Here is a 15699-nt window from a genome sequence, read left to right on the forward strand (position 1 = left end):
CTCAGAAAAGGAGGTTATCTCATCCTTTCCGTATTCGTACATCTTCACTGAAATACCTTCAAAACTATATATCCGAGCGGACCCTGGGTGGCTGTCGGTTGAGCGTCTGCCTTCAGCTCAGGTCATGATCTCAGGGTCCTGGGATGGAGTCCCATATCGGGCTCCCTGCTCGGCGGGGAGCCTGCTTCTCCCCCTCTCTGTTCCTCCCACTGCTTGTTCTCTCTCTCCCTCAAATAAATAAAATCTTTAAAAATAAATATATAACAGAAAAACTATAATGGTGGCTAAAATCTGAACGCGGTTTGCTTTAAAGCTGTCTTTTCATGTCCTAAAAATTACGGTGAACAGCCTCTGGTTTAAAAGTTTCAACAGCAAGTCACGGAGTAGATTTGAGTGTGTAATAATCAAATCCTGGTCAACAGACCTGTTGATGCACTGAGTCAGCAAAAAACAACCAAGCCAGGCCAAGCACAGAAGGCAGAAGCGAGACTTCCCATCCCTTGCCTGGCCACCTGATTCATAAACCTTTTCAAAGACGACACCGGGGAAGGTGTGGATAAAAGTTCAAAAAAGCATGTCCGTGTCAGAAGTTATTGCAAAATGATCTAGAGTTTCTCCTCCACTGGCAAGCAGTGCGAGGACCGGGCCGTGGAGCTGAGCCACAGAGGGCGTGTGCTGTGCGGACACCGGGGCAGGACAACGCTCCACGGGGTGCCTGTGATGGGCAGGAATCCCAAGCCGTGAATGCAGAATTTGCAAGGGGGACTCGTGTTTGAAATTTCCCCTCCATACGTACATGAGGGAGCACACAGTCTCTCCACACAACCAACTTTGTCACACTCTCTCGGGAGTATCAGATTAATGGTAAGGTCATTCTTTGCCTCCTCAAGAGTTCTCTGTCAAGCTAAGAGAAACGACAGCATAGCCACCATCATTTTGCTGCATTGACTTTCCTCATCTGTGTGTCGATCAGCCACAGCTTACATGTCCATCTATATACCCAGGGCTGGCATGGAGGTACCACTGGATCCATCTAGAATCACCTACCCATCATCCCTCCCCCTGCTTTTCTCTGCCTTTATTTGTACCCCATCCCCCGAGCCTTGAACTCACGAACGTTCTCCCCTGTTTTTTTCACATTCTTTCCAAGCTACCACTTGGAAAGAGATCTTCCCACGATATTGTTTCTTTCTTTTGGGTCTTTTTTTTTTTTTAAGCTTCCTCTTATTTTTAGATGTTTATTAGTATTCATACTTATGGAGAAATTGAATGTTCAAGCACTGTAATCAACTGTTTAATCATAGAATATGATTAATCATAGAAAGGATTGCAAATGGCCTTGGTAAGTATGAACAGGGACCATTTAAATGTTTGGCAATCTTATAGGTTAAAAAAAAAAGAAAGAAAAGAAAAGTACTCAGGATACTAGGAGAGATGAGTATTAGTTTTATGTTGGAGTGACGTACAAGGTGAGCCGGGCTGTGAGATACAGAGATTTCTGTCTACGCTCCTTGTCCAATAACTTATGCAGCCAGCACAACCATTTTTTGTGGTTTAACCTTTTCAGGGACTAAACAGAGACACATCAGGGGCACAATAAAGTTCATGAACTTCTAGTCGCCATTCCTAATTAAGGTTCGAGTTCTGAATGGAGCACAAGGCAGCCCAGCGCCAGCACCCAGGGCAGGCTGCTTTATTTTTGTTTTTGTCTCTGCAGTGAGATGAGTAAGATTTGCTCCTAATAAAGGTAAATCAGGAGAAAGAGAAAGAAAAGGAAAGCGTTTTAGCTGTGCCACATCAACCGAGGGTGACATTTTATGGGTCGGTGTGAAGACCAAAGGGCGGTCTATCGTCATAAAACCAAGTTATTGCCCCTCGTCATCGAGAGAGCATCACTTGCGAGCTTCAGGTGAGTCCTTTTGAAGCAGCAGTCCGAGGAGGGAACGCCCCTCCCACAGCGTGCCTACTGCTGGGTCCTTTCTGCCCAACCTCCATCAATAACACCTGTTCCAGGCCACCCGGAGGCCAGGGCAGACCATTTCTTCTTCCTGACTGACCTACCCTTTCTATAGCCGAGCTAGCAGGAGGGGAAGCCATTTCCCAGTCAGGTTTCATTTTCAATAGAGCAAATCCTATTTTCCCAATAAACGGAGTTGAAAACGTCGGTGAGGAAAGGATTAACCAACCCCGTGGGCTGCTGGCCTTGCGCCACATCTTTTGAGTGTCTGTGACATTCATTTGTGCAGTGGAAATGCTAGTCTATGAAAGGAATTACTGCCCAAACCGCTTACTTCCAAACCTAGGAATTACTTGTCAGATGTTGACTTAGAACAAGGTAAGCCTGTAAGAAAGTCCTACAGTAGATGAGACCCACTGTCCATGATGTCTGAGATGATCCTGCTTAGAGAACAGAGGAAATGGCTTTACTCTGGACCACGCACTTCAGGGTGCAAGTTGAGGCCACCACATCCAGAAATCGGATATTCGCAACCTCCTGAGCGTTAATCTGGAAACCCCACACATTGTACAATGTATCCATTTTAAGTTTACCTTCTCTTTAATGACTTAACAGAAAAAAACTGCATGATGAAATAGATTTTCTCCAAATATATATATATTTATATAATATATAATCTTAGTTAACTCAAAGGTATATACATTGTATAATAAATAATATTTATAAAAAGAGACTTTTTGAATATAAAATCAAAAAGATCAACAACTTCTACAACTTTTTACAAAACTTTGGATACAGCAGGTCGGTAGGAAATTTCGGTTGGATACTATTACCTGACTACGGCGAGAATAATTACAATGTGCTCAGTGTACTATTATTAAATAATTACTTGTCAGCTACTTGAATACGCCCCAGGAACATGACTTTATCACTTTTAATATAGAATACATAGATATGAAAAGACTGTTTTGAAAATTTGTATCCGTTCTGCTGAAATAATTCTCACATAAAGCAAGCATTATCCGGTTGACATGATTGAAAACTTTTCAGTCTAAGGTGAGATGGGGAGGGGCATTTCGGACTCTCCGGACAGGGGATGGGATGTGTATCTATAGCCGGGCTCGTTGCCCACAGATTCAAGAGTGCGGGCATGGCTTCTTGACGGTCTTGGCAGACCCGCCTGAGTAGAGCAGGAAGATCACTTGACCCAACAGCTGAGGTCAGTGTTAGACCAAAGAGAGAAGGGACTAAAGAAAGGAAGAAACAACTCTTTTCCCGTCTCTATCCCTGCCGCCTCTCTTCTTCCTGATTCTCCCTAAGACAGAGCTGTGGCCTGGGTTTGTGCTGTCTGATCCGCTGGCCTCCGTTCAGGACTCTTGAGAGGACCTGCGTGGAGCACGGGGAGCTCAGCGGAGAGAGGTTTTACCGGAGGGAGCAAATGACTGCTTGCCCGCCTTCGAACACCTCCTCCAGATCCTTGGGAACTGCGTACACTGGCGGGCTCTCTGCACACAGGTGAGGCCAGCAGGTGTGTGTTAAAGAACTCTGCGTTTCTCTTTTACCCGCACAGGCCAAAGGAGGGAAAGGAGGCCGGAAGACAGGTCTTTATCGGAGAGGGAACTAAGGAGCCGTGTTATCCTCCCTAGCTACAAGTCACCAAGTTGGAACATCAGGAATCGGCCGCTGCTCTGTCTCTGACCCTTTGTCTGATTTCTACCCAGGCGACCTAGACTCCCAGCTGCTCTCCCTGGAGTTGTTCGGGTGGGGAATCTGCCAGGGAGCAGGGCCGGGAGGGAGTGAATGGCCCCTTCTAAAGATACCGCTTCTTTCTTTAGGAAGCCCAATGGAGCTGCAGAAGGCTCACCACCCCCTAAACATAACCTATTTACATCGGTTCATCCTTTAAAAAAAAAAAAAAAAAAAAAGCCCCCAAGCCCTGCCCTGCATTCCTGGTAGACAGCGCGGAAGGGGAGCAGGAGACCAGGAGCTGGGACTGCGGTTCACAAGGGCCTCGAGTGCGGAACAGGGCTGCAGAGGAAGCGAGACTGAGAACAAGACCCAGCCGCTCTTCCAACAGCCTGCCAGGCCACCCAGAGCTCCTGGTTCTTCAGGACTCCCAAGCCCACCCCCACAATTGCTTTGGGCCTCCCTCCCACTGGATCCTAGCTAACCCTATGGCTTTCGTGAGAATGTGGAGGTCTATCAGATCTGAGCAGGAGGAGACAGAGAAAAGGAGACTGCTGGGCTCTGTCCTACTTCATAACGCCCACCGCACAGGCATCTTGCATGGCACCAGGAGACGCCTTCTGGAAAGAGAATCTTGCCCCAGCCGAGGTCTTCACCACCAGGCCGAGAGCTCACGGCAGCCCAGCCTGTTCTGTCGGAGTAGAATTTTTTTTTTTCCATTTTTATTTTCTTTAACATGTGCAAAGATAAGCCTGGGGTCTGTTCCTATCAGACCCTAGAGAACTAAAAAGAAAGCCCCTTCTTTAAAAACCACACACCATCCACAGTAGGGTGAGAAACTTAAGAGAGAGGGCGAGGGAGGCCTCCCCAGCAGCGGGCAGCTCGGGTCCAAGTCATTTACCGCACGGGCATCTGGCAACAGTCCGGGTTCCTGGCTGCCTGGTGCTGAGGGCTGAGCCCGGCTCCAGGTCCTGCTTTCCCACGGGACTTCGGTGAATCTGCCCAGCCACACACTTCACCCGTTCCCAGTGCCCTTTGGAAAACAAAGAGGGAGAATCAGACCCATAATCCCTTTCTCGGAGGAACCGCCCATTGGGATGCCGAGATTAGAGGCTGCGGATGGGAGAGCTCGTCGTTTCTCCTATACTCGGGCACAACGGGGAACTCGGGGCTTTCCTGCACCCCCTCCTCTGCTCTGGGGGTCTGCTGCTAAGGGAGAGTGCGGGATTTAAACAGGATCAGGAGGGCTTGGACCACCGCTGACTGGGACCCAAACCCTACCTGCTCCACCTTCTGGCCGGGAGCTTGGGCAGCGGCCCCCAGGCAGGAGTCCCCCTTGTAGAGAGACTGAAGGCCTCTCCGGTCCAGGGCCCATTCCCCACTAGAGTAGACGTGGGCACTGCGCTTTTCTGTCCCACCAATGGTTTGATAATGAGCCGTCTACACAGGAGCACGGCTATTTAATTAACTATGAATAATTCCTTCCTAGGGGAGCACCAATGTGTACCTCTTACTCATTTGTGTATTTACATCTCACCAAGGATTAGAGGCCCAAAGCACTTTCATGGGCATTCCCAACCAACCTTCCATTCCCGGGGGGTGGACAGGGCCAGTGGAAGACTATTACACTGGGGCAGAACCGGAGCCTCAGCAAGACTAAGCGGACACGTCCCAAGGTTTTGTGGCAAGTTAGTGACAGACCCAGCACTTGGGGCCAGCCAGACCCCCTGCCTCTTGTTCAGAGAGAGCCCTTTCCAGCTTACTGTGGCTCACAACATCTGAATAACAAGGAAAATGCCTGGTACTTGCAAGGTAGGCAATCGGCCGTTAGCACGAGACGCTGGACAGAAGCCACAGGCAATGGAAAAGATGTTTTCCCCACCAGGGAAGGACTGGGAATCTCCCCGTGGCATAAAGCCGTTTTGACTGGGGCTCCCCACCGAGTGTGTGGAAGGCATATGTCCCTGTCAGCCTGTCTCGAAGGTTCCCCTGTTGCCTGCAGTGTCTGTGTGGATGAAGGGAAAGGAGAGGTAACCAGGTCTCAGCCAATCTGGGGCCTGTGGTTCAAGACCAAGCACTGCGCCTGGAGAACGTCGTTCGCAGAGGTCAGCTCTGTCTGGTCCAGGGAATCTTTCTGCCTCCTTGGACCATGAACCAGGCCCAGCCCTGGGGTTATCCAGCCTCTAGTCCACACAGCCACCCCTCTGTTCTCAGATGAGGGAACCGGGGCGCAGAGAGGCTCCCCAGCCTGCCCCACATCACTCAACAAGTTGAAAATTTGTCCAAAGGGCACCACATGGGGAGAGTCCTCCACTTGTCCCAGAGCAAGGGCTCCAGAGTGCCCAGAGCAAAGGGGCTGGGGGCCCCGATCTGCTTAAATAAGGCATCTGAGACCATGTCTCTTAAGACTGGAGAAAACAGCATTGTCCTTCAGAAATGGGAGGAAAGAGAGCTGAGGATGCATTAATTCCTCCTAGGATCAGCACTAATTACACGGGTGGCAGGCAGGAGAGTTTTCTGGATACTGAGGGTCAAACCAGCACCTCCCTCCGCTGGTTGGCAGATGGCTTCTCTTGGAGGCCTCCCCCCACCCCGCCCTGGGAGGGGAGGCACCAGAACACCTACTGCTTCTACAGCCCCAGCCGGACCCACACGGGAAGTTCAAGGTCCCTGTCCTAGCAGTGGGTCCGCCATTAGGGCTCTGGCATCCTAATTCCCCCTCAGCTGCCCCTCAGTCCTGCTTGGGGACCCCACGCTGGCTCTGGCCACAGTGGCCACGCTACACTGAGCCCTTGAATGCGTTCATACTCGCGGATTTTTTTCTCTCACTGTGAGAAGCAGGACATGAAACTCGCCCAGGCGATGACACCGATTCACAGCGCAATGTCACCCTCACGTCACAGCTCTCTTGACGGCAGTTATCACTCCCGATTAGTATCAGATTCAGACAAGCATTCACTTCTGGTAGCTCCCTGGGGCCTCATGAAACTTCTGTTAGGCTCCCGACACCCCGGTACGGGTGAGGAAACTGGACTTCGGGCTTCCAGGGCCGGTACGTGGCAGAGCTGGGCCACCTGCGTCCCCTCTCCACCGGCCACACGGCGCCCACTTAGACACGAACAAAACCGTGCCTCCGGCTGCCTTTCTGAACCCTGTCCCTGCCAGGTCCTAACTCGAGCTCCACTGAGGGGCCTCCCAGAGGGACTCACCCAGAGCTGTCCCCAGGGTGTGGGGGCCTCCACACCACAGAGAGGCCCAGCCCTTCCCCCAGGCCCACACAGTGTGGACTGGAGCCACCAGCTCCCAGGTGCCCTCTGTGGAGCTGTGTGACCCGGTGGGGTGCTCGCCCCTGCCCTGTTCCAGGGGGATGACCCAGGCAGGTATGTTCTTCACAATGAACCAAGCACTGTCCCCACAGCTCCTCCGGGGAGGAAGATAGATAAGGAGGCAGATCTATAAAAACTCTTTTGTTGGGGTCCCCCAGCTGGCAGGTGGTGGCCGTTGGACCAGGGCTCACGCCTTTATACACTAGGCTCCTTCTCAGGTAGAGAAAAGGGAGAGAGGGCACAGTGGCCTCGGACCTTCTAGCTCCCAGACTCCAGGACCACCTTACATCAGTCCTGACCTATGCTGGGGACCGATGGCTCCAAGGGCCGGGCACCATGTCTCCCACGCAGGCCACCTCTGGGAAGCTTGGGAACATAACCCACTGGCCTTTGATCCCTTGATTACTCACCACCACCACTCTGAACTTGAATCCCTCCTCCTCCTCCCCATCCCCTTCCATAAACTCGGTGAGAGCGCCCCCGCTCCACCCAAGCTTCAGATCTGTCAGGATATGGGCTGATACACCGCTTCCCCCACCCACCTCCTCAAGGTCAGTAGGATTTATGCTTGTGCAAAAACTTGCCCTCAAAGTTCAGGGTGGATGCAAAATGACTCTGCCCCAGGGTGAAAGAGAGAGGATCTTTGGCCTATTATTTCAACTATTTTAGCCCCCTCGTTTTAGGGTAAGAAAACTGAGGCCCATGGAAATGAAATAACAGGAAATTAGGGACTTCCTGGAATAGGGCAGAGTTGAGACCAGAAGTCAGGTGTCCTGGCTTCCATCCCCACAACGTCCCTCCTCTGGCTCAGAGCCTCCAGATGCTCAGTAATGATGGCCAGTGGCCATGCAAACATCTGACCTGGCTCATAATTTACTAACTTGTATACAAACATTAGTCAATTTCGTGCAGTCTCGCGTGCACATGCTCAGCTGGTATCCGTACTTTGCGTAATCCGCCCAAAGCTGCCCAGGGATCATCCCCACAGATGCTCGGGGAAATCCTGGTTTACTGCTTTGGCCGTGGAAACTTGGGAGTCTTGGACAGCTCAGAAAGAGAAGTGGATTAGTCAGGAAGAGGAGCTGGGAGAAAAGGGTCCCTGTCCCAAGGCCCCGCAGCCGCCCCACCCTCGGCCCTACCTGACTCCCTACTTGCAGGTGTGCACATCGTAGATGCGGACGCACTCCTGGCAGCTCACGTAGCAGCACCAGTGGAAGATGCAGTGGCATTTCTCCTTCCGCTTCTCCGTCCTCGTGTTGTGGCCGCGGCCACAGCACAGCAGGTCGCAGCCATCGATGCCGTGGGAGGTGACATTGCAAGTCCGGTCCCTGGTGCCAAAGGAGCCCGTCTCGGGGTTGGGCTCACAGAAGTTGGGGGAGTTCTCGTAGTAGACCAGGTCCCTCTCGGTGGGCGGCTTGAACAGCGCGTACTTGGCACGGAGGGTCTCCACCCAGCCGCGGGATTCACGGTGCTTCTCCACCACCATCTCCGAGGCACTGTCGTACTTGTCCTTGAGGAAGTCGCCGATAGCGCGGAAGTCGGGTTGGGCCCACCAGCAGGTCTTGACCTCGCAGCTCCCAGACAGCCCGTGGCACTTGCACTTGAGGTGCATGTGGTCCAGGATGGTCTGGAGAAGAGGAGTAGCTGCTGGCCCAGAGCACAACCTCACTCGGGAGCGCACCTAGGCCCTCCCGCTCTGCCCCCGCCCACCCCATCCCTGGAACCTTCTCTATTTCTACTGGGGGTCAGGAAGAAAACAGATTGGGGCTGAGGTACGGACCTAAAGAATGATGACCATTGTTTCCCTCCCCTTCACAGCCCAAGCATTGGCAGAAATCGCAGCCATTTCTCAAAGCTATAGGAGATGGGGGTTGTGAACCCCATTTAACAGATGGGGAAACTGAGACCGGGAGCGTAAGTGACTTGCCCTAGGTCAGACAACCAGAGGAAGCCGTGGAGGTTGAATTCAAAGTCAGGCCCTCCCGTCTTCATGGCCCTGCCTAGGCAGCCCAAGTGCACCAGATGGGCTGGTGGGGACCTGCTCCATGGGGTCTGCCTCACTACTGAGCTGACACATCCCCGGGCAGGGGCAGATGGGGAACAGCCCAGGGAGAAAGGGTGAACAGGATGGCTGATTGTGGGGGTGTGAGTGGGGGCCAAGTTCTGCCAAGGGGAAAGAGGAGAGTAGGGAGCCTGGGATGCACAAGGGCCACTGGAAGGACAGGGTGGGGCGGGGGCGAGGCCAGGCGGGAAAGGCAGGGACAGGGTCCGCAAAGGGGTACCGGGCAGGGTCGGGCGAGGGCGGCCGCAGCTCACCGTGCGGCCCGCCTCGTTGTTGTGCTTGTTCATGGCGGAGCGCGCGTCTGGCCTGTTCTCGCGTGCGTCTGCGAACTCCCGGGACACGAGCACCCCGAAGTCGGCGTCCTCGCTGCAGCCGCCCCACTTCCAGCCCTCGCCAGGCGGTCCCTTGTGGTGCGAGTCACAGCCGCAGATGGTGGAGGTGCCCTCAGCACAGGAGCGTGTGACGGCGAAGGCCACACCGGCAGAGGCGATGGCGTGCACGAAGGCCGACTCGCGGGTGGCTGCGGGGAGGCCAAGGCTCAGGCGGGGTCCTGCCTCGACCTCCCCAGCCGGGAAGAAGGGCTCCCCAGCCCCGAGGAAAGAGGGAGGAGTCGAGGTACTCTTCCCACCCCTTTGGGCTGGCCCAGCCTCTGAGGTATCTGCACTTTACAGATGAGCAAACTGAGGCAGGGGGCAGATAACTGATTAACCCAGGGCCCCAATACCTGGTACTGGTCAGAGCCAAGCCTGTCAGAAGCAGGGGCAGAAACTATAGCTCTGGCCGGTTGCTTTAGAGGTGAGGTGGTCCTGCTCCATCCTGGCCCTGGGCCCCCTACCCTCTACCTGCCCCAACTCCAGAGACTGCAGCACGGGCCTGAGCCCTCCCCATCCTGAGAGAGCCTGGGAACCTACTGCCTAAACTACCCAAGTCCACCCCATCCCCCACCTAGATGCACTTGGGCAGACCCCTTCCTTTTCTGAGCCTCAGTTACCCTCTTTGTAAAACGGGTATAACTTCCCTTTGTCACCAGAGTTCCTGACCAGGAGGAGAGTGGCCCCAGTCCCATGCCCACTCCCTGCCATCAGGGGAGAATCCCTTGAAGGAAAAGGAGAACTTCTCAGGGGTGTCCCCCAGCTTCAGGATCCTGATCACCACCTTTGGGCGCTCAGTATGCACCAGATTCTGCCCTTCAGGTTCTTGATCTTATTTAATCCTCAACTAAGAGCAGGAAGGCTTAACACAGCCCCATTTTACAGATGCAAACACTGAGGATTAGAGGGCCAAGGCCTGGGAGACCTGCAGTCCAACCATCTCTCTCCGGACAGGCGAGGAGCCCAGATTGGGCGGTGACACGCCCGAGGCCACGCAGGCCGGCCTGGAAGCCAGAGCTCCCTTGCCGGGTGCTGAGGGGGATCGCGGCTCCGCACACAGGCGGAAGCCCGGTAGCCTCGCGGGAGGCGGAGGAGCCGTCCGACCCGCTTCCACGGACGCCCCGCCGCCGCACCGAGCCCTTGCCGCCCAGGCGGACTGAGGCCGGGGGTGGCCGAAGCCCAAGGCTCCGGTCCCTCCCCTCACCCCAATACTGCCCCAACGCCGCTCCGCTCTCCTCGCCCCCGTTCCTGCTCCCGCCCTCCCCGAGGCGCCCGGGGGTGGCGGCGGCGCCGAGGGCCAGCGCCTCGCTTCCGGCCCGGCGCGCGGCCTCTCGGGGCGGCGGCGGCGCCCGGACCCCGGGCCGCGCTCGGTTCCCAGCCCCGGGGACGCGGGGGCGGCGGGGGCGGGGCGGGGATTAGCCTGGGAGCGGCGCTGACAGCCCCGCTGTGCCGGTCCCCGTCCGGCGGGGCCCGCTGGGCCGCTCAATCCGCCTTTGTTCGCGCGGTGTCACACCGCATTACCCGCATAATGCGGCCGCCGGGCCCGGGCCGCCGGGCCGGCCGCCACCGCGTAGCAACGGGCGGCTCCCGCGGCCGGGCCGCGCCCCCGGCCCCGGCGCCGGCCTGCGAAATCCTCATTGAAGCGGCGCCCCCCGCCCCCGCGCCGCGCCGAATGGCCAGAGGGCGTGTGAATGGCGCGGCGGCCGCAGCGGGCGCGGGGCCGGGCCGCGCGGTGGGGGGCGGCGCTCGGGCCCCTTTCAAGCCGCCTAAGCCCCTCCGGGCCGCCCGCGCCGCCCCGCCCGCGGAACGCGATCCCGGGCTCGCCTGCGCCCCGCCGTCGCGGCCCGTCGCCTTCCGGCCGCCGACCCCCGCGGCCTCCGCCCCACGGGTGCCGCGCGAGTCCCCGGCCGGCCGCGGCCCCGCCTCCGGGCCGGCCAGACCGTGGGGAGCCGGTTCCGGGCTCGGCCAGTGGTGCGCGCCCCGGGCAGGGCGCACCCCCACCCCGCGCCCTCGCGCCCCCTGGCTCTCAAAGCGTGTGTGGGGGTTGGGGTGGAGTGGGGTGGAGTGGGGTCGGGGGGTGCAGAGATGAACGCACGGCGGCCCGCGCGGCGCGGGTGAGGGACTCCCAGACCTTCCCGGACCTTCCTCGGCTTCATCAAATTCCTCGAGTTTCTGACTTATTACCCAGCTCCCAACCCCCGCCCAACACAGAACTGCCCTCTTGCAATTCAGAGATGAAGGCAGGTACCAGAACCTACAACATGATGGAAAACGTTTAACACAGGCGTGGATGGGTAATAAGCTCAAAGGCCCGATTTTCATTGCCAAATGTCCCAAGAGGGTAAGAGCGATCAGAAGGCGAGTCTTGCTTTTGGGGAGCGCGTCTAGACGCCAGGCTGTTTGATTAAGCGCTACCTGGCCCGAGGTGGGGCACCGGAAGGCGGTGAGACTGACACACCGGGCAAGATCAGGTTTGAAATGCAAACCGCCGCCACTTGGCCCCAATTAGAGGCCAAACCTTTTATGTAAACAAGGAATAATTAGCTTTGGTAATAGAAGCGTAAACAGAATCATCATCCATTGATTCGCTAATTGGTCTTCTGTCCCTTGACAATGGCCTGTAGGTCAGACAGACCCAGCATACCTGAGGCCCAGGTAAAGGGGAACTGCCTACTAAAAGGTAGGGGGTCAGTGCCCCATCCCCCACTCTCCCCATCAGATCCACCTGGCTCTCAGATCCCTTTTCCTTCCGGCTATACAGTTCTTGTAAGAGAAGGGAGGGCCAGGCTCACCACTTTGGGTGGCAAAGCCCCTGGGGCGGGAGGGTTCAAGTTTCTGCTGAAAGGGAGCAGTGGTCCCAGGAGGCCTGCTGGGGTCATCAAATTCCGGGTTTCGGCCATTCCTTAGAGTTGCCCATCTTCAGCCCAAAACTCTCCAGCCCCAAAGTCCCCTTCTCGGGAGCAGTCGCCCCCCTCAACCATCTCCCCCGGTCATGCTTGAGATCAAGTTGTGTGAATGCCATTCATTTCAGGCACCAGCCGGTTAGACTCCTGGTTTGCAGGAGGGCAAGAAAGATTCCCAGGGGCCAGCCGGCCCTCTAGCCACTCCAGAGTCGGTGGGCAAATCCCCTGTGCAGGGGCCTGGGGGCCGGCAGAATCTTTGCACTGAAACGCTTGGGGGCAATGCAATGCCACCAACACGTTTCCTCAGCTCCAGAATTTTCTATATGGGTGGGACCTAGAGGTGGTGATCACCCAAAAGCTAGATTTAAATAGCACTTAACACAGTGTTGGGAAAATGTCACAAATGACCACAACAAAGCCTGCCCCACTCCACTGTGCCAGCCAGGTGTGGGGTGGGGAGGAAGGCCATGGCCTCCTGTGCCGCGCTAGGATCTCAGGATATGGAGCACCTCAAAGCTGCTCAGCCCCCAGCAGCACCCGGGAAGGTGTAGCAGGCAGGGTGACAGTCTGGGTCAGTCCAGAGAGGGAGTTGACATGCTTTTGTGGAGGCTGTGGGTCCTGATCAGCTTTGTGGCCCTCCCCTGGGGACCCTGGGCTGGGAGCTGAGGCATCCTAAGGGGGAAGGGTCACCGGGTCCTCCTCCCCCACCTCCCACAGCCCCGCCCCCACCTGCTAGCCAGCCCAGAGACAGTACCTTTGTCCAGGACGGGCCCAAAGATGGCCAGGCTGTCGTCTATGGTGGTGCAGTTCCAGCGGCGGCCCCGGAACTGGTGCTGGCACTCCTGGATGCCCAGTTTCACGCCCTCGGCCACGCTGGGCATGATCTCGATGTAATTCCGGCAGAAGCGCAGCTGCTTGGGGACCAGGCCCGGGATGGAGCCGCAGAGCAGGGGCTGCGAGCCCAGGGATGTGTATTGCTGGCCCAGGGCCAGGGACCTGCGGGCAGACACAGGGTGGTGGCACATGGCCCATCAGGGGCCTTTTTTCTTCCTTGTGAGCCCTCTGGGGTGGGTGGAGACACGGAGGGCCCCTGGGTCAGCCCGAACCCAGACCCTCCAGCAAGCCCACGCCTCAGCGTGCTCCCTGCCCCTGTGGGGCAGATCTCCGCCCCAGCCAGCAGCCCTCTGATGGGGGCATATCTGATGTGAGCGGGGGACTCGCAGGGGCACATCGTGAAAAGAACCCTGGACTGGAAAGATGGATTTGGGGCTCCAGGTTAAATCCCTCCGAGGCTGTGGGCCAGTTGCCCTGATGGGCCTTGAAGCAGTTGGCCTGGACAATCTTCCACAGAGTCTGAGTTTCTGGGGTCACACAGACTCCAGTGACCCATGGGAAGTAACCCAAACCTAAAGCGAGGGAGGTGGCAGTCTTGACCCCAGTCCCATCTCAGCTGAAGCAGAGAAACAGAGAAGCTCCAGTCCCAGCAGGGAATTCATTACGTACATGTGTGCCTGAGGTTTGCACATGCGCGCGCGCGCACACACACACACACACACACACACACACACACACACAGAGCCCATGGCAGTGTCTCTTAGCCGCCTCCTCCGGACGCTGCCTGCCCAGCCAAAAGCCCCCAGTGCCTCCCTAGGGAATCAGTAGCCTCTACTAAGTATCTGTCCTTTGTCCCCCGGGGCCTCCGTGACCATCTTAGCAGCTTCCTAGAAGTTTCTGGAGTACCATCATCCCTCTTACCAGAGACTGGAGCTTGGCTTTGTTTCCAGTCAAGTGGAGCTCAGCGTCAGGAGGGAGAAGATCCCAGATTACACTCTGCCGGCCAAGTCACCTTACTCTCCTAACCCTCATTTCTCAATCAATATCCTGTAAACCTCTCAGCATTTTTTTCTTTTAGCAGACTGCTTGGACATCAGGACTTTAATTTTTTTAAAGGTTTTATTTTTACTTATTTATTTGTCAAAGAGAGAGAGCAAGCACAGGTTGGGGGGGGCACGGCAGGCAGAGGAAGAAGCAGGCTCCCCGCTGAGCAGGGAGCCTGACATGGGACTTGATCCCAGGACCCTGGGATCATGACCTGAGCCAAAGGCAGAGGAGCCACCTCTCAGCTTTTTTATAGAGTCAGCAGAAGGGAAGGTCTTGTGGGGAGCCAGAATAAGAGTTTAAAATACTAGAAAACCAAGATGCTGCTCTTCCCACTCTCTCCCTCAGCCCTGGAACAGCAGGAATGACATTTTGCAGGAGAAACTGAGAAAATGATCCGTGGGTCTCAGTGGACTTGAAGGTCAGTTGCCATCAGCCCTGTGATCAGGGACAGTGCGAGCTGGAAGAAGGGTTGCATGAGGCCCACGTCCTCCCCCTTCACACCCATAACCAAGGCTCCAGTCCGGCAGTGACCTCAGTCAAGTCCCTCACACAAAGAGATGACAGAAGCCTTGGGAAGAGGGATCAGAAGACCCCCAATGCAGATCAGGAAAACACAGACACATACACACCAGCTTCCTGGTCTAGACACAGGGCTGAACTCAACGCCTGCCGTTTATCAGCTCTTACGCGGCTTTGCCTGTAGATTCCTGATCACTTCTCCAAGGCGGAGAACATCACTACCCCCAACCCCAGACCAGGAAGCTGGGGTTTAGGGAGGAAGTTAGTTGCTCAAGCTTTCCAATGCCCGGCCTGTGGCCGAACACAGCAAGCTCGCTGGGCTGAGCCTTTTCCTTGGGTTTGCTTCCCTCAATCCTTAGAACAACTGTAGGATGTGGAAGGGGGCGTTACGGCAGCCCTGTTTTTGGGCGGCGTGGCCTCACGTTCTGAGGAACCAGCCCAGACCACAGAGGGGCTAAGAAGTGGCTCATGGGACCCCATTCCCTCTGACTCCAGAACCACTGTGCCGCCTGCCTTCTGGGCAAGGCCTGCTTGGGGCTGGAGGCAGGGAGGTGGAGGGAGGGGCTGGCTGTAGGCCAGGCCCTTCTGCGCCCTGAGTCTCACCCACGATCTCCTGCCTCACTGAGCATGAGCGGGTCAGCCCAGAGCCCCCGATGAGTACACGGCACACAGCCCCCAAGGGGGCCCGGGGACCGTTCTCTCCTGTCCCAACCCTGTTTACGCTCATAAACAGCTTATCACAAGAATGGTGAGGTTCGGATAGCCATCACTGATTACACGATGGGCCTGTTCTAAGCACTCATGTCTCTTGCCTTAGGTAATCCTCCCCGAACCTCATTATCATCATTATTATCCCATTTCCTAGACGAGGAGACTGAGGCCAGGAAGCTAAGTACCCTGCCCCAGTCTGCAGGACTGCACAGACTGCACAGAATTGAGCCTCCCTCCCCATTCAGGCTGTCTCCCCATGTGCTCTTTTTTATTTTCTTTTTCT

The 15699-nt window shown here is 56.1% G+C and overlaps 1 protein-coding gene across 1 annotated transcript in view; it reads right to left on the reverse strand.

The window, feature by feature from the left end:
• Window positions 1-3870: 3870 nt before the first annotated feature.
• The window catches only part of LOC111158156 (Wnt family member 3), a 49324-nt gene continuing 37495 nt past the window's right edge, over window positions 3871-15699 (reverse strand). The window contains exons 2-5 of the mRNA XM_022520044.1: window positions 13060-13301; window positions 9286-9551; window positions 8109-8596; window positions 3871-4676 (exon numbers count right to left, since the gene is read on the reverse strand). Coding sequence (XP_022375752.1) covers window positions 8117-8596; window positions 9286-9551; window positions 13060-13301 — 988 coding nt within the window. The 3' untranslated portion in view covers window positions 3871-4676; window positions 8109-8116. The remainder of the gene's footprint in view (window positions 4677-8108; window positions 8597-9285; window positions 9552-13059; window positions 13302-15699) is intronic.

Source organism: Enhydra lutris, unplaced genomic scaffold, assembly GCF_002288905.1.
Source record: "Enhydra lutris kenyoni isolate GAN:26980312 unplaced genomic scaffold, ASM228890v2 scaffoldscaffold57, whole genome shotgun sequence".
NCBI classification, from domain to species: domain Eukaryota; kingdom Metazoa; phylum Chordata; class Mammalia; order Carnivora; family Mustelidae; genus Enhydra; species Enhydra lutris.